The sequence below is a fragment of the Epinephelus lanceolatus genome, chromosome 17, assembly GCF_041903045.1.
Source record: "Epinephelus lanceolatus isolate andai-2023 chromosome 17, ASM4190304v1, whole genome shotgun sequence".
Classification (NCBI taxonomy): Eukaryota; Metazoa; Chordata; class Actinopteri; order Perciformes; family Serranidae; genus Epinephelus; species Epinephelus lanceolatus.
In genome coordinates this window covers 24,776,534-24,795,653 of record NC_135750.1, presented here as the reverse complement: position 1 = coordinate 24,795,653, position 19,120 = coordinate 24,776,534, and the positions used below count along the sequence as shown (strand labels likewise).

The following is a 19,120-nucleotide window of genomic DNA, read 5'->3' as shown; positions in this document are numbered from 1 at the left end:
CAAACGAGTGATCTACAGTCATTTTTTCATGCTTTCATGCTACGATGCTAACACAACTTTTAAAGTATACCACTATGTGTGATTTTGTCTCTTAAAAGTTCCTTATATATCTAATTGCATTGGCAAATTTTGGGAGAAAACTTAACTGCCTCCTGGAATACATTCATTAACAATGTTTTGTTCCAATACAAGTCATCTTGACTGTCTTTTACATTAAAGCTAGTTTTGCATGAGTACTGCATATTGTAAAGTTGTGACATATAGTTGTGACAGCAATAATCAGAAGAAGCACAAAAGATCACAGAGTACCACCCTGGCTTCCACAAGCATCACAATCAGACCTAATTCTGTTTTTATAAGCAATAACCATGTGCTTTCTGGAAACTATCACCACTCTTGGAAAATGTCTTTGACTATGCATTTTGCTTGGCTGACACCAGTCCTTGTATAATCAGAGACAATGGTTTGACAGAATGTCACAGCAACACTACCAGTCTGGTAGAAAATCTCCCGGAAGCGGCTTTAGTGTCCTGGCTTGTGAGAAATCCTATCCTGGAGGAGGATTCTTTAAATGAGTCCGAGGGAGTCAGATTGCTGCAGCTGAAACAATCAAACCTCAAATGTTAGCCCACTTGGCTCACATCCCTATCACTGCAACTCAATCTTCCAACAGATCAAAGTGAGCTCAACCATGTCAGTTTATACGCTAAATGCATCATTCATGCTAGCGAGGCCGAGGACTATAACTTCCTCTCAGCGTGACTCCACTTTCCTGTTTAAACGAAGAAATGCTGTGCTTGCCAGCATGATAGAAGTCTGCTACTGATCAAGCCAAATCAAATGCACGCCTGTGATCTGGAAGAAGGATCTTACCGATGCGGAGACGTTAATGTGAAGCTGAGATGTGTGAGACTGCCGTTATCATCATTCCTGTGTAAATAAGTGTTCCCCTGCACACATACATAATGGAGAGACAACACTGGGATAGCACCGAGCCACCAATAACACAAACATTATCAAAAATGTGTGATCTGCCACCATGACTACATGACGAGTCATTTGTTACCTCTGATCAACATGGAATTGTTTCAGCAAAATGTGCAATTCTTCATTGACAGAAAATCACTGTTAGAATAAAACTGCTGCTATGACTATAAAACAAGTTGTCAGAGCAGCTGTCTCAGTTGCCCCTCTGTCCCTGCCTCCAACCTCTCCTCACTTCCTCCTGACTCATGCATTACTTTCCAGACCTGCCATCCTCCATCCACCCATCAGATGACCTCAGACTTTCCCATAAGTCCCAGTCATCTGACTCCTCTATGCCTTTGCTGTCCAGCCTTTCATCCTGCACCTGACTCTGTGCCCTACTTGCCACGTTCCTGCTGAAGTGGAAACAGACAACTTTTCAACCCCAGAGTGTGGTGCTATTGCTGGCGATGCAACAGGCACAAGCAGTTTCTACAATTACTTTGGTTGTTTCTGCAAAGAACTTACATCAATACTCACTGGGGATAGCTACCAATAGCCTAGGCATTCTCTATGAGCTCCTCTCCACACCCACAGCCATACATTCTAGTATCTTTGTGGGTCCTCCTTACACCAGGGACCTGTATACTTAGTCCCGTTTTTCCCCCCCAAGTCCTACATCCCTGATGATAGCTACCAGGAAGCAAATACATTTTTACTAACATGGTGAGGGCATGACCTGCCCTACTCTGCCTTACTCTGCCTCTGATTGGCTTACCCTGACATTCTTACCCTAACCAATCTCACTCCTCTTGTCTAAACCTGATCAATCTAAACAATGAAGGACGCAAGTACTTGCAAATCCGAGCCGGAGCAGGGCGGGTCATGCCATTGCCAACCCAGGAAAAGAAATAAATGTGCTACCAGGAAAACGAAAGCATATTCTCCTCCTGGTTTAGCTGCGCAATGGTTGATGGGCTTCCTTAATATATGCTGTAAATCAAGCCTTCATTTTTGGGGGGGGATTGTACCTTTGGCAGACAGAATTGCATAGTGAAAGTGAGGTTTATGGGGGACCAATATGAACACTGAAGGTGTCATTACAGCCATTACATTGTGCCATTAATATTTACTTCATAATGATAAGTTAAAGCAATAAACTACTCCCCCTTTAACCTGGGAATTCTCAGCTACCTCTGTTTGAACTTGCTTTCTTTGCCTGAAAGCCTTTGTATCATCATTTTACAAATAAAATAACTGAAGTGTTCCCATTTGCCTGGTTGTCTGCATTTGAGTCCTTTTCTTCGCTGCCTTGAACACACCTCAAGACACAAAGTACAGTCCCTGGATGTGGATTTGACAATTATTACAGGTGAATTAAAGCACTTCAAGCTGTTAGCATGCCAAAACCCCATTGTTTATGGCTACCAAAATCAAAAAAGACAAGTACTGTATTTTCCAGAAATAATTTAGATGCTTCTGATTTAAAAAGAGTGAGTCAGCTCTATAGCATTGATTGCAGTAAACCCATATGATTAATTAGCTGACAGTCACAAACCACCGAAGCCACGGATTGATAAACAAACACAAACCCTGGTGATTTGATACATTATATCTCAGCCTCAGTGGCTCCTTTGTACCTACACTTCAAATATATGGTATCTCCAGCATCAACACATAGTGTGAAAATAGCTTACTGAATCCCATCTAGCATTTTGCTTGTTGTTGGCTGCTTTGATGATACACAAACCATATAATGAGTCACTGTGGTCACACTCAAAGGAAGTTATAACTCCTTTCCAATTGCAAAATGAGGAATGACTATTATGTTAAAGAGAAAACTGTTATTACTGACAGTCTTATTTGTCTTAAACTTTAAGACTGGAGCAGAGTAACCAGGCCTGGGAATTTTCTAGGTACAGCTAACAAAAAAGCACAAAGAAGCCTAATATGGATAAAGATGAGTGCCCATCCTACCTATTCAGTATGGTATGTTTTGTTTTGCAAAACAAGGATTATAATGTCAGTCATAAAACCTGTAGTCAGATAAGACTGCTCAGTACCTTATTGCAAATAGCAAAAAACACTCATTGATCTTTCCTCGCTGAACAGTTAAAGAAAGAAAAGCACAGTACTCCAAAGACAGACAGCGACTGCAGCACTGTGTGAGCACGTTTTGAATACGTTACATTTTGTAGGGCAATTTGTCTCCTCACACAAATGTTCCTTGAGTGTGTCAGCTCTGATCTATGCACCATAACATGCACTGTGCCAAGGAGCTGGCAGAACATTAGCCAGATCTGGAGCGGAGCATCTACTGCTGCATATCCTGCAAGCAAAGTGAGCAATGTTTTAGTGGCTGTGGCAGGGGCAGAGGGGCCTCCTGCTCCGTGCAATTGCCCTCGCTTTCCTCCCTCAGCTGACATGCAGTATCACCTGTCAAAGTACTTAGATAATTGGATATGAGAGGGATCGCAGTCTCGCCACTATAACCAATGACACTGTCAGCAGTGTCATTGAGAACCAGCATCTTCTTGCACTACGGGCCCAGACTGAGGGAAGGGCTGAAGTAAATGTATTTTCAGCTGGCTGGCTGAACGGGGAAGGAGATCACAAATCACCTGGCGCTAAGATTCTTTCACCTAGCCAGAGCGAGAGTGGCAGTAAATGTTTACAGTTGCATGTCATGTAAAAATGCCAAAAATATCCTCCCCTCCCGGAAGAATGACAAAGTGTTCTCTTTCACTGTTACAACCTGAGGGCGAAAAACAATAAAGGTCTCAAAATACATTTTTTTAAGACAACTCTAAAGCCAACTTTGGCACCGTTATAGGTTCAAATTCACCACAACAACCACTGGTACAAAATGTTAAAGTGTAATATGCCATTATAAATATTATATCAAATTTAAATTCCCACTATATCATCACATTAGCATTGAGGTGAAGTCACAGAGCGGTCCCACCAGCTGACCGGGGGAATAAAGGTCTTCAGTAAATGGCACCTCAGTGTGTCATTTATGTAGTTATTTTAATATTCCTGTCTTATTATACGTGCTCTGACATTTTTTTCATTCCTTTATGTCCCACTTTTTGCCCTTAGGAGATTTCTAGAATAAACGCAATATATATTAATTCTGTTCAAATTATTCCCTGTCTAACAGCTCACCTCACAGCTTGCCCTTATTAGCCGAGGCAAATGGAACTATTGCTCTGAGCAGGGTATATCTGGGTTGCCTCAAGCCAGCCCTTTCATGGAATCCAGTTATGGCTACACTGGGTTTTTTTTTTCTGAGAATATCAGAAGGAAAGTAAGCTCAACCCGTCATCATGGTCTGGACAGCAGAAATCTATAATAGCAATAATATTTCAGGTATTTTTACAGCATCATGTGATCTTGCAGTATTGGAATTGTGCGACATAACCTCCATTTCAGAACCCATACATGAGGGAGCAAAATAGTAATAGCTTAGGTGTTGATCCAAATGAATACTGCAGTTTAATACGGCTCATAGCCTCGGCCACACATGAGCGGCTGCATCTTATAGCGTGCTTGCATCATGCTACAGCTCCATAGCAAGAGCATGACAGGGGTAGAAATGAAGCAGCATGTAGGGGGATTATTTACTGGGTCATGGCTGACATGCAGGCTGTCTGTCTGAGTTATCCTCAAATGTTAGAAGGAACCTGAGTCTGACATCTGAACCCAAATGAAGCAGAAAATAAACACACATGAGCATATTACTCACTCTGTTGTCTTAATGAGCGGGCTGCTTCCTAAACGAAACGATGGCAGGTCTTCTGTGATTGTTCCCTTTCGGAGAAGAAACTTTTCTGTGAGATCGAATCCTGTGGACAGGTTTAGAGCAGGTCACTAGATTTACCAACAAGCCAGTATTGACTTCTTTACAAAGCGATTGTTTGGAACAATTCAGAACATACCTGTGATGTCCAGGGGACGATCTAAGACATCAGAAAATCTGTGCTCCTCTACACTCAGAGGGGGACATGAGCCATCTAGAGGAAAGCCACAAAGAAGTTGGTTGTGCCAAATATAGATATTCATTTATAGTAAGAACCCGTTTTGATAAGTATTAAAGAACAGAAGACGATAAATTGAATCATGAATTCATTTCCATAGTGCATTTCCTTTCATTTGAAAATCAAAACTTCTTCAGCAGAAATCAACATCAGAGCAGAAAACCAATTCACAGTGTTTTTCTTCCCATTAATCTTTAAAACTAGTTTAAAGTTTAAAAAAAAAAATAACCAACAGAGACAAGGCTCTGAGATGTAATTTAGAAGCAAGCCTATATCTGCCTTCACACAAATTAAATGGAGACTGACTTTATGAATACTGATAGTCTCGTAACATTTTTACAAGTATAAAGTTTGGGTTCGAGCTGTCACACTCTGGGTCTTTTTCAAACATATAAATTGGATTCCCCAAATAATGGCATTACAAAGGGTGCTACTGAAAATAAATCATGAACCTTGAATGCTTTGTTCAACATTCTGAACGCCCTTTGTGGAACATAAAGTATGTGTTACCTTCTGCACTTGGATTTAAGTCAAAGGGATGTAATTAAAAGTTTTAATGTACAGTTATCTAAAGAACAAATGCATTTTAATCATCTGTCTGTCATATGTAAGGTGAGGTAAGGTAAGGTAAGGTAAGGTAAACTTTATTGTCCCCTAAGGGAAATTCATCTTGGGCACAGTGCTACATTTCATTGCTTCACAGGACAAGATAAAAACATCATCACAGGGACACATCATCACAATGACAGTTCTATCACATAAAACAGACATGGACTACATTTAACAATCACAACACAGAAACATACAGAGACGTCTAAAGTGCAAGAAAAAGTGCTGAGTGCTAAAGTGCCGTGTGTTTAATGCACGTTGCTCGTTGCTCTATATCTATATCTGTTTTTTACCTTGACATTAATGAGAGATAATTCATTTTATAGATAACTTGTGTGCTTTATGTTGACTCCGGGACATTTAAGAGACTTTTAAGAGAAACACCTCAACTGCTACTCTTGTGCTAAAATATAGATCTTTTTCAAAATTGTTAAAACAAGTTGAGGGCAACAAAGATACATACCTGTCCGTTCATTCACTGCCATTCCAACGGTGCAAGGAATGAAATTTACAGTCCAAAGGAAAGCAGCCCATCTTAACAAGCAAATCATGGCTCTGGCACTAGAAGGCAGTCCCAACCTGGATGCAAACAGAAACAGTCTTTATTTTACAATACTGTTTAATTTGACATTGATACGACAATGAAATAATGAATGAAATGCATGCCTTACGCTTATCTTAAATATGTTCTGCTGCATGCGAGTAACAACAAAGGCAATGACCTTCATTATAAACTTGCTATTCAACAGAAACTTTCACCTAGCCCTCCACTGGGACAGTCTGGTGTCCGTCCAATCACGAATCAAACTACAATGGAAAAAACTTCAGACTCAACTTCCCTCCTTTATATCACTCTGCATATTTCACAGTGTTCTTTTAGTTCCCCTCAAATCAGGGCTTTTCATTTTTAAAACAACATCCACAAAATAAGATTACGTGCAAGTTTTATTACTGTGAAATTCAATTTCAACTGTAAATCACCCCTCCTATTTAAACCCTCACTCTCAGGCACACTTGTGCATCCCTAAAGCCTCTTTGTGTGTTTATATAAAGCCACTCAATCTGGAGAATGCACTTCTGAGTCCTTCATTCATTAGTTTTCATGAACACCTGCCATACAGTGATGAATGGAGATGCCTATAGTGCAGCTAAATCATTACACACTAAGCTATGTTTATGTTGAGGTTTCAGTTGTTAACTAGCAAGCCAAGTTTGCTCTTGTTCTGCATAGACATTGTGTAATTCATTAGGTCAGTGTGTCATCACCACAGATTAGCTGTGGAACTGTGCCGATGCAAAATACAGACTATGACGAGATGAAGACAATGAAACAGGGAGATATATTACCCAAGAGATGCTGAAGTTTTTATCATTATTTTACTTTGTCTGAATACATCTATGTTCCAGATTAAGTTTACAGTCTGTGCCACAAAGTGATGTATGAGAAGATACATGATTGTTGGCTCCTCATGTATTGTTCTGTCTGGTTTTAGACACAATGCCAAAGCTTTGATCTTTGTTTCCATAGTACTCTATTAACACTCTGTTGTGTTTTGATCTGGAAGCTGTCAGCAGTGTCTCGCTCAAGGATGTCGCATGCACGGATCAAACAGGGAAACCTCCAGTTACAAGTGGGTCTCTTGAGCCATTTGACTTTAATGCCAAACCAAATCTCCTGCATTACTCTCATGCCATTGCAAAGAAGGCAAGGATTATTTTAGAGTACAGTCATCCTGGATGGTACGAGTCAGATCCAAAGTAAAGTCAATCAATTTTAGTGGACTATTCAAACTCAAACTAAACACTTGAAGTAACTTCTTTGCTTTGCCTGCAAAACTGGTGCGCTGCCAGAATAGTGAGGATGACTGAACACAAGAAGCACAATATCATTTCAAGCATTTGTTATTGTTTCCCAAGGACTTTCAAGGACCTCAAAAAGAAAAAAGAAACTCACAAGGAGCCCACAAACAGGTTTATCTAAGCGTGACACTGAATAAATGCAAAATCCATCTGGGTTTGTGATTACTCTTTTATAAACAACAGAACGGGTCACATCTGTTCGCCAAACCCACAGAAAATGAAGATGAAGTGGCAAATTATAACTCATAATCACTTTTTTTCAGCACCTGGAAATGTAGTTTTGTGACAACACAGCTGTAATCCCGTTACAAAGACCATAATCCTTCCTTCCTGGTGCACATTTATCTATTTCCACTTAGGGGAAGAAATGACTGAAGACAGAGCTGAGTACTGAACTTGACCTCCACAGACCAGAACGCAGCCACCACACATTAACTTAATTTATATGCACAGTCTCGCAAAGTGTGACCAACATTATTTTTCATGATACTCTCCCTCTTTAACTGCCTACTGTCTTATCCAAATTAATCCCCCCCCCCCCCAATGATTAATTCCCATCCATGCTGCAAGCACTTGTGCCTTCTCCCACTGGATCATAAAGTTTTTTGCATGCAGGCCTTACAGTATCATGGCGCTTGGAGATGAAGTGACCGTGACACTTACAACTACAACCATGCATGGGCCGTAGACAAGTAGCACTACAGAGGTATCACATTCCATGTCTGTGTGAAGGCGTAATGTTATTCCCCCTCATTTCTGCAAATGCATGCAATACACACTAGCAGCTCTAAAGCCTGCAGTCACAGTCACTCCACAGCTTTACATGACTGATTTTTATTATTGAGGATCCTGTGGGAGTTAGATTGGTACTTTAAGACCACACGTTGTTACACCAGCAACGCTGCTGCACCATCTGTTGTAAACCTGCATGGATTTCAAACCTAAATTGACAGTGCATTTGTTTTTGTGGGCTACACTCACACATATATATCACAGTTTGAGCGACAGTAAAGTTACTCTCCATCATTCATTCACATAACTTCACTCCAACACTTTGCAATATTCAAACAAGCGTGTTTCTCTGCGCGACCGCTGATTGGCTGTTTATATTTTTTAATAATTACCCCATGGAGCTTTTGATATTCTCCCACTGTCCCGAACATTTCGCACTTTGCTGTTAACAAGTGATGCAATATACGGTGCATGCTTACTGCTGCAGAGCGTTCATAAATCAGACATATAACCTGTTCATAAAGCATGTGTCCCGGTTAACAGTGCACACACAAGTTAGAAAGCCATGCGGGGGAAAATTAAACACTTAAATCCCGAGCGACATTATAGAAAAGGAGTCCGTTATGAAGGGGTTTCCAATAGGTTACCACGCTGATATTTACATTAAGCCGATTTTGGAATTGACTGTGAAATTAATTTTGCTCTCTGAGTACTTACAGCTGGTGAGAAAGTTCCCTCTAAGGCAGAAACAAATCAAAAGCGGCGAAAAGAGTATAATCCATGTGTGATTACGATCAGTCTGATTCCGGATTCCAGGACTTGGAAATAAAAGTCACAGTGGGATCGCCTGCTAGATCGCGGTCCTTATTAGTTGCACCGAGTGGCCCTCCCACTCTGTCATGATTACTGAAATGCACTGACAGAGACTTCAGCAAACAAGAGGAACACACGCTGAAAGCTTTCATATTAGGGGGGGGATGAATGCCCAGCGGGAGTTCACACAAACTGAGCCAGGTGCGGGAATTAAACACCGTTTGATGTATTATCATCTTATCAAATTCTCTGAATAGAGGGCCTGATTCATTTGGATTTGCTTTGCCTTTAAGGTGACTTCGTGTGCAATAAGTCAAGCATAACAGTAAATATCAGAACAAAACAAAAAGTCTTAACATAATTCATCTTGATACAAAACAAAACCCTACCTGTGTGTGCGTCACCTAACACCCCACGGCATAGATATTAGACATGTATAAAGAGCAGAATACGCTGTAGATAATCCGACATAATCAAGTGACAGCTCTCAGCTGTAAAGGCAGGCCTACAGCAACATATTCCATAGACATACTATTTTAGTCAGAATGCCATGGCGCAATACTGTGAGGAAGGCAACAACTTTAAAGGGTAACTTCTGTATTTTTCAACCTGCACTCTATTAACCCATGTTTTTCTGTCTAAGTGACTAATGGGAACAACATTTTTTTAAATGGGTCCAGTATTGAGCAAAACTGCTGCAGCTGGCAGCTGCGAGACAGGCTGCAATGTTAACTACTTGGGGCATTTGTGCACCCTCAATATAAGTCCACTTAAAGTGCTTGTTTTTGCCACTGACAGGCTCGGATTGTTATTATAAGTGTCTGACAACAAAATGGAAAGGATCCCTACAGAGATAAATCATTTTGTTCAAGAATAAGATCCTTTTGATTTAACCAGAAACATAGCCCACCAGACTCCATATGAATAGACGGTGATTTTAGAGTGTACAGAGCCAGCATATTTTCACATCTAACTGGGTGAATTAAGGGTTTATTTTAACCAAACCAGTGTTGGTGACTATTGGAAAAGTGAAAAGATGGACCAAGATGGCTTTTGTGAGTTTTATTTGGTTTCTGCTGACTTTGAATTAAGTGCCTTTCACACTGATAAAATTAGTGTTTATTTAAATGGAGTCTGGTGGGTTTAACGATTGGCGATTTGGCAGCATGTTTTCATTCTGAGGTCATTGAATACTGGTGCTTGGGCAGTGACTTCCGCATCAGATACCAACAAAAAACGCAGTCATTTCATGTCAGCATGATATGTGGCCAGACACCATCAGTGTGTAATGGTGTCCGGGGGAAATGTTGCCAGACAACAACAGAAGTTTAGGGGGTGAAAAGTCCGAGTAGGTTGGGTGGTAGGGGTGGTGGTTGGGTCCAGCAATCAGGTAGGAGGCCAGCATTTACTTCCTGTATGAATGGAAAGCCACAGCTTGTTATTTTTTCAAACCTAACCATGTGTTTCTATTGCTGAAACCTATCAATGTGCGTGTGTTGATTAAATATAACCACGTGTGTTTGTTGTTGTAGGAAAAATAACGTAATGAGCAGTGTTGTACCGACGTAGTACGTTTATTCTGAAAGAGACTGTATGTAAACTGTACATTTCCTGTGAAAACAGAAGTGTATTTTGAAAAGACACAATGCATGTTACAGGCTGAAGTCGACATGGTGTTGCAGAACATTAACAGACGCACCCAGGCTACACTGAATGTCATATGCAGATGTGGAAAGTAGGGAAGGGAAACGATCAAAATTCATTATTCGATCATCAAAAAAATTAACGATCAATTATCGATTAATTGATAAGCGAGTATTTCAAAAGAGACAAAACAAAAGAGTGCAGTGCAGACTGTCGCTGCAAGAGAGCGCAGCTGCCCCAGTTTTGAGATTCAACCCAAGAGGAAGAATGGTGCGCATGCGCAGTTCACCCCTGGGTGTTTACAACTGTTGCCAGCCAGAGTTGCAGGCTTCAGTTTTCAGCAAAATCTCCATCTTTCAATGGCGTAGTGTTTTCAGAGGCCTCAAGGGAAGCCGCTGAGGCTTTGGAGAGCGATGAGAGCCTCTGTCTGTTTCTTATTTTTTGCGTGGCATAGGTCCAGCGGGGGTCTCGTAGGCCCGTCAAGCCGCCGTGCTCGCCGGGCGGAAGGGTGTCGTTGGCACGGCGACTCACCGGGCGGGGGGTCTCGTTGGCACGGCAGCTCGCCAGACCTATGCCAGGCATTGTAGGGGAAACACTGCGACTATCAATCAAAATTATTTGTGATCGATCAAAAGCCTTAACAATCAATCATCGATAATTGAAAATGGATGCCCATCCCTAGTGGAAAGTCCACAGCCAAGCGGCATTATGTGACGAGGTCGGAGTGAGAATGTGTTGGATTTGGGGGCTGTTTCCGGTAAAAAACAAAAACAAAAAAACAAACAAAGCATAATATGCTTTAACAAAAAGGTATAACTCTGTAGGAATGCTTTCCATGATGTTGTCAGACACTTAAAATGACAATTTGAGCCTGTCAGTGACAAAAACAAGCACTTTAAATGGACGTAAATTGAATGCTGTGAGAGGTTACATTGTTGCCTGTATTGCAGCTGCCGCAGTCTGCCTGCCGCAGTCTAACTCAATACTGGACCACTTTTAAAAAATACTCCCATTAGTCATTTAGACACGAAAACTTTGCAAAATATGGTCTAGGTTGAAAAATACCAAAGGTACCCTTTAACATTCACTATACTTTATCATACAGGTTTAGCAGCCTTATCAGCATTGTATCTGTAGCCTGTTAATTCCTCCATTATCCAAAACACACTGAGGGTCTGCTCATGTTGAAAATGTCTCTGTATGCCACATCCATATTGTATTACTGTGTTTTTAAACTAAATGAAGGTTAAAGCACAGGTACTTTGTCCCCTGAAGTTTTTGTTGAAACAGCACACCAACAGTTCAACCCACCCGGTCCACAGAAAACAGGTGTTCAGACTCCACACACATAACTGTTTAGACAGATGATTTCTATGCACCCTCCCCTTCACCACAGGAACACACACACAGAAATACTTTTCAGTCTGTGTGATGAAAGAAAAAAACGAGTAAATGGTTTAAAGAACAACTGAAGACTGCAGTGAAGCAGATGGCTACATTTCTTTGTTGAACATTAAACATAAGCACCGCATTATTCCTGTCTGTAACTCTTTGATTTTTTTGTTCTGAGCAAGGACTGAATTACTTGAATGGTTAGCAGCGGATTAGTTGCTGTGTGTCTAGCCATCCTCACTGTACTTTATGTTACTGCAATTTTGCTCTGTGACGTAAACCAAGCACTAGCTGATGTATTTATTTTTACCCAGTCCCAGGATCTCTATCAGCCCCGCTGCTCTCTGGACCGAGACTGGGAGATTCATGCCCACAGTATTGGCTCTCCTTTCACTAGCAGTTCATTTGAGCCTTTTCCCGACAAACAATGGATTGATAACAAGGTTGTGCAGCATTAAGGGGGACAGTTCTCCATTCAACAAAAAGGACATCCTTGCCATCTGCAATCAGATTCTTTTATGTTAAATATTTATTAAGCTGACATGCAAGGAGGGAATTCCGTCTATTCAGCAACTACTACACTTAGTGGAACTACTGTATGTCTTCCACAGAGAATACTTGAAATAAAAACGGTTCACTATAAGGTCTGTGATTTGGTAGCAATGAGAAGAAAGAAAGTTTTCCATGAGATGAAATTTTCTTCACCTTTTTTGTATTGGGGTGGCAGCAGAATTCTCAGCAGTGGATAACTCCATAAAACTGTGGAAAATGGGTTGTTTTGTGATTTAGGAGAACTGACCCTTTAAGATTAGGAGAAGATTGGGGGCATGGTGAAATAATGAAAATGGTATGGTGCCTTGATGCCCTAGCAAGCTATATCGTGTACCATTTTCACAGCAAGTTCACATGTGCCCTTAAAAGAGTTTACATTAGTCAGACATGGGTGTTTAAGGTCTGTTTTTTTAATATTGTCAACAACCCATTTGTCAGTATAAATCTTGGCATAGTAGGTTTCTAAATACCACTGATACATTACGTTTGCACATTATTATGTAGCAGATATGTTGAAACTATTAATTTCAACAACACTGTGGTAAACTTGTGGTTCATTTAAAGCTTAAGATACCTGGTTTTGGGGGCATCATCCCCACTAGAAAAGCAGCAATGTCTCACTAGAAAACAACCACTTTTGCGCCGCTATTCTGGCAAACAACGCAGCAACATCTTGGTAAAAAGAATAAGGATTCTCGTGGCGCTATCCCCACTGGAAAAATAGCAACAGGTCATTGCAGAACATCAAAGTTTGGTGCCTAAAAGCAGCTGAAAACACAACAGCAGGTTGCTACAAAACACCCACATTTGGTGTCTGAAAAAGCCATGGGGATCACAGCAATGACTCGCCAAATCGCAACCAGTTTTTTTTGAGTGGTGGTCTTGAAAAGTGGTCTGCAGCTTGATAGGGGTCTTGGTGACACGCCACCCCATCATCCCCTCCACCTCCTGATGACAAAAGCTCATACAATATGTCCCTTTAGAAACGTTTATATGATACGTATGAAAAGTGCTAAAAACATACAATGCCAAGATTTTCTTCTGGCAACAGGGCCGTTTTCAGCCATTACATAAATTCTTCTTATATCCAAAATGCATCTGTCACTAACTGGTCCATTGTGCAACTTTACAGAAGCAAAATTTCAATTAGTGAATTCAAACGACAGCTTTTTGTGTTAAGAAAGTCATATAATTTAGATATAAGACTGACAGAGCAAATGTTCCTCTATTGCAAACATTGAGTGGTATTTGGGGACTGCATCATCTCCAGCCTGACATCACAGTCAGTGCATCACCCAAACTTACGTGCCTTTGCTGTCACTTAATAGATAGAGTGTGTCGGAGAAAAACAGGTGACAAATGCCACCCACCAAGTGCTGCATCAAGGTAAATGTTCCAAGCACACCTCACTGGAGTGACATCTTATAAACTTCCAAGGTCTCCAAAGCTGTCAGGAGGCTCTAAAATACCCTGGAGATGATTGTTGTTGTTTGAGAAATATTCCCTGGAAGCAGTCACACAGGAATGAACATCACTTAGAACAAAAGTCGTTTATACAAAATGGGGGCATTAATTGTAACTTAATGTAAATGCTTAACCTTGCCTGACTCTCACACACTTTTTACAGCACCAAAGTTATGTTTATGAACAAGTCTTAATTTCAAAAGATGGTTTTCCTACTAAATATCACAATAAAACAAATACACAAAGTTACTGACAACTAATAGAGAATAAGTTGCTATTCAAGTGATGCCTGGAGTCATGACTGTGGTTTGTTAATTGCCTGACCAGACATTATATACCTTTCAATTATGAGAATGAGATCAATAATTTTCGACCAAAGTCCAACATATTCTGCTTAACTTTCTTCATTTGGAACATTGTTCTCTACTCACAGTGTTGTGAAAGGCCATGTTGCTTGGTCGCTGCTCCCTGGGCAAAGACAGTGTGTGTGGGTGTTGTGTGCCAAACCTGTGTGAAAAAGGGTGAAATTCTATAATTTGTTAGCTTGAATTTCAGGGTTGGTGCTCCACTTGTTCCATCCTTAAAATCCTCACTAAATCACATCGCTAAATCACATGCTGTCAAAAGTTTTCAGGGTATTACTTTGGCAGTTCTAATAAAAACAGTTCAGTGAGGTCTGTGGTTTATCCAGAGTAAACAGGACATTGTTTCACAAAGACACATTGCTGTTGAATTTTTTTTAATGGTGTGAAAAGCTCAAATTAAATTTCTTTCACCTTGCTTCAACTGCGTTGAGCTGGAGAGAGAAATCTCAGCAGCTTCTTAAGATACCTTTTTCCATTTCACGTCATTAAAAATTGAATACTTTGGGGTTTTCAAGTGTTTTTGGACAACGAAAGCAACTGTAAGACATTTCTTTGAATTTTAACACTGTTTTATGGACAACTCCCATAATTCTTTCACAATGTTTAACACTATTTATGTTTGGGTTCATCATAATCCTCAAAAATACATTTTCATTATAAGGTTTTGACATTCTTGTGTCTTGGATGCTGCAGAAATATAAGCTAAATCACTTGCCAGAGGTCAGAAATTCAGTTTAAAACTCATTACAAATTTGTTTTTGAAAGCAGATTTGCAGAAATATTCTCTAAATGTACGCCGCTACACCCCAGCATTTCTGGAACTGGCCTTTGAAATACTATTTTCATGGCATTTTAGCTTTAATAGACTGTTCACACATCAGTGAAAAGCAGGATAACAAGGAAGACAGGGGGATGTGGCAAGCAACAGATGGTCATGCTGTTTTTGACCCCAAGACATTACATTTACATGTTTGGCGCCCTCCCGACAAGACTTGAAAAATATTCCAAGACATAATGCCAGAAATTGCCCTTTTAGAGATTTTTTTACCCTTGTGATTTTGTGTGCACTTGTGGCCTGCCTGTGCACTTAAAGCACCTCATGTTTTATTCAGAAGAAGCACTTCACCAACATATGGTTAGCTGCAGTTTGTGCCCTTATTGTTTTCCATTTGAGATTGTAACACTGGTGATCTCATTTGACTTGGCAATTATTTTCCTAAAAAATAAAGTCAAAATTTTAAATACCACATTACCCTTTGACAACACTTTCCAGTGTTATGAAGGCATTTGAGGTTTCACTGAAAACTCTACTATCCAGCTGGACTGCAGCTGTTGCACAAACAAATAAAAATAATGCTGATAAACAAATGAAAATGGCAGCTGGGAGTCTTGGCTGGATCACAGTGTAGGCTACTGTACAAGAAAATTATCAGTATGTTTGACATTAAAAGTGTTAAGCAATGGCAATAATAACATGCAAACAGATAACTAACAATAACACTTGATTTTGGTGATTTGTTATAAGCAAGATGGTCACTTGGCTTTTTACCATCTTTTTACCATTATTTACTATATTTGGCTGTAAAAAACCGAGTCACAATTTGAAAACATATCTATATTTTGTTCTATATTGTGCATTTTAATCTTGCTTGCTTTAATATTAATGTTACTAGCCACTCTAGACACAATATGGCTCACACCCTTGACTACTCTGGTCTGCTAACCGGAAGTTAGCAAAGAGCTACGAATTAGCTAACGGCTAATGCTAGCTAATTGCTAACTCTGTTGCTGTTGCTTAACTAACGCGAATTGTAACGTTTTCATACACTTTATCTTGACTCTCTGACACATATCTTTATGTTACGACATAGCTAGCTAAGCCAATGTTAAATACCAGTTTAAATGTATCTCCAATCAATCAAACAGTACATTCAACACGCTAATTATAGCAGCTTCATGCTCACCTCTGAACGCTACTTCCGCATTGACTTCGTTATAGGAGTACACATATCCTATCTATTGAGATATATTTTCAGGACAAAAATCAAACTTTTGGACGCAAACTCACTATTTCACCCACTTTTGCATTCTTAGCTTGTCTACCCTCTAGTGGCTTTTGGATGCATACATAAATAGTCAATTCACGCTGAACCAGGATCAGTAAATAGCCTCCTTTCTGTGTAATATTCTGTTTAGGGTGCCATTATGACTGTATTGTCAGTATTGATTGATTTCTTATTTTGTGTCATGCACACAAACATGTTCCCAACTTTTATGAGTTTACCACCACACCATTAGGCTGGAGTATAGTCTCAATAACGTTATATGTTATCTTACAGCTCAGATTGCTATTTTCTTTGTCAGATTTCCCTGCGGATAATATACACAGCACACTCCATGTAGGTGAGATCATCCATTACACAGTATGTGGTTCTTAACATCCTCCCATCTGCCTCATCTTTAGCTGTATCATCTCACTGTATTTCCAATAGCAACGTGCATAAATAAAATATGTGCCTATATAAATGCGTTTGTTGCCTTTTTTCCTGGCCACAGCTGGCATAGTAGGACATTTGGGCGTTTTTCTGAGTTGCTTTTCAGATGTTATGAAGGTGATGTTTTGATATATGGGACACATTTACAGTATATTGATCCAACTGGAACTGCTCTCAGTGATGGTATATAACCTGGACATAGCATCCAAACAAAATGGTTTCTCGTTGATACAGTAACTGCAGGATAAGGCAGAGTTTCATCTCCCCGAGTTTTAGTGTGGCCGATGCAATCTGCTTATGATGCATGGTTTTCACAGTTTTGAATCAAAATGAAAATAATGTGATGAATTCACAAAGTCACAACGCTGAAGTGCTCAAGATGACACCGTATCTTTGTTCTTCTTTGTATCTTTCTGTCTTTAATAAAGGTGTTTGTGGTATTTCATTATTCATCTGAAAGTGAACATTAAATATGTGAGGCTATATCAACGAACAGCACTGATCATATCAAATGCTCCCTCTCTCACACACATGCACACATTAACTCATATACACACAATGAGAGAAAACATGTTCTTTAAACTAAACAACACAGCTAATTGAATACATATCTGCTTCCCTTATTGCAGATAAGTGAACTGAAACTCATTATGAAAATGTTAAACAAATACAGCACTCTCCTCTTTGGGTGTTTGTGCTCCTGCATGTGTGTAGCATCATATTTGCACTGGATATGTACATACGTAACCTCAGCAAACACTACTCGCTTTGGGCAAGCAGTTGTTTGCCTTGAATACAAACACACTAATCGCTGTATTCTGATTCTTCATTACGCCAGTTAAGTCCCTATTGTTGAAGGGTTTTAGAGGCAAAACACCTGCCCATTTTTAACCGTTTTATAATTTACTAAATTGACATATGGCAAAGTACTAGACAAAGACAGCACACTGCATGTCACTAATCTGTATGCAGACATAACCATTGATGTGTACCTTTCATGTGCTCATAAAAATCACAAAAGCCATTAAGAAGTTCCATTCATCATTTGTGAGAGCTCACCTGGGCATGAAAGCTTCCAGTATGTAGGCAATAAAAGAAGAAGAATTAAAAAGATACAATAACATATCAGTTTGGCCTGCAGCGGATATTCTTGAAATATGATCATATAATTGACCCACCTATTGAAATTTAATGAAAGAAAATCAGTCGGTGGCAACCACACTGGGATAGCTGTGTGAAACTGGTTCTCTTTGATATCAAGTCAAACATTCAGTGGTTTGGAATATGTGTAGGACATGGGGCACAAGTGCAGGCATGAGTATTTAAATGAATGTGTTAAATCAAACTCATCCAAAGTCAATTCGAAGTTAAAGAGACTTCTAATGCAATTCATATGTCTTTTAATATACTTAAGTCATACATACATAAGCCATCAAATATATTGTAAAATAATATGTTTATTAAAATACTACACCTCTTTTGGGACCTTATTGAACAGCGAATAGGTTAGATTTTTTCTTTTCTTTCTTTCTTTCCTTCTTTCTTTCTTTCACTTTTGTGCTATTCTTATTACAGCATTGCCACTGGGACTGCAACCAGTCTCTGAGCTCATCGACTATCATCTTACACCGATAAAGCCTCTTGGGACAATGGCCAATTTTTCTGGAGATACAGTGTAGCGCATGGATATCCAGGCCAAGACCTCCTCTTCAGTTTTGGCTAATGTCTATCAAGAATGTGATGATACTTCACGCCCAGACCCCCAGCATAGTACATTCGGGGTCTGTAATCCAACCTTGGGCTAACAAATCATATGGATGTATGTTCTTTATCATGATAAGTTTGCCCATATTGCTTTGCCTGACCACTGCAGGCACGGGTAAGACAGTACGTTCCTTATAAGATGGCACCCCTGTCCAAAACAAAATCAGCACAGCATATATGCATAGGCATCAGGCCCCCAGGAAGTGTGCTGGGCTTTGAAGCTGATTTTCATAATGGCCAAACAGTGTATTTACATCTGTCATATGATGCCCTGGGGTTCAAAAAGAGTTGTTCCCATTGACTGGAATAGCGAAAGAAAAGTCTGCTCAGTGGATAGATTTTTTGAGCATCATAACCCCAGAGAAAGGACTTGTATAACTATCTGGATTGGATCTATTCGGCCCATTAACAATTGGAAAGTCTA

At 39.9% G+C, this 19,120-nt stretch overlaps 1 protein-coding gene across 7 annotated transcripts in view; it reads right to left on the bottom strand.

The window, feature by feature from the left end:
* Positions 1-9,489, bottom strand: part of LOC117248554 (uncharacterized) — a 140,509-nt gene extending 131,020 nt beyond the window's left edge. For 6 of the 7 annotated variants that reach the window (XM_033613748.2, XM_078176151.1, XM_078176150.1 and 3 more), the window contains exons 1-4: positions 8,925-9,118; positions 6,079-6,194; positions 4,908-4,982; positions 4,715-4,814 (exon numbers count right to left, since the gene is read on the bottom strand). In XM_033613748.2, coding sequence (XP_033469639.2) covers positions 4,715-4,814; positions 4,908-4,982; positions 6,079-6,166 — 263 coding nt within the window. In that variant the 5' untranslated portion in view covers positions 6,167-6,194; positions 8,925-9,118. Of the gene's footprint in view, positions 1-4,714; positions 4,815-4,907; positions 4,983-6,078; positions 6,195-8,924; positions 9,119-9,409 lie in introns of those variants that run through there. The other variant, XM_078176149.1, reaches the window with a different exon arrangement.
* Positions 9,490-19,120: the final 9,631 nt, after the last annotated feature.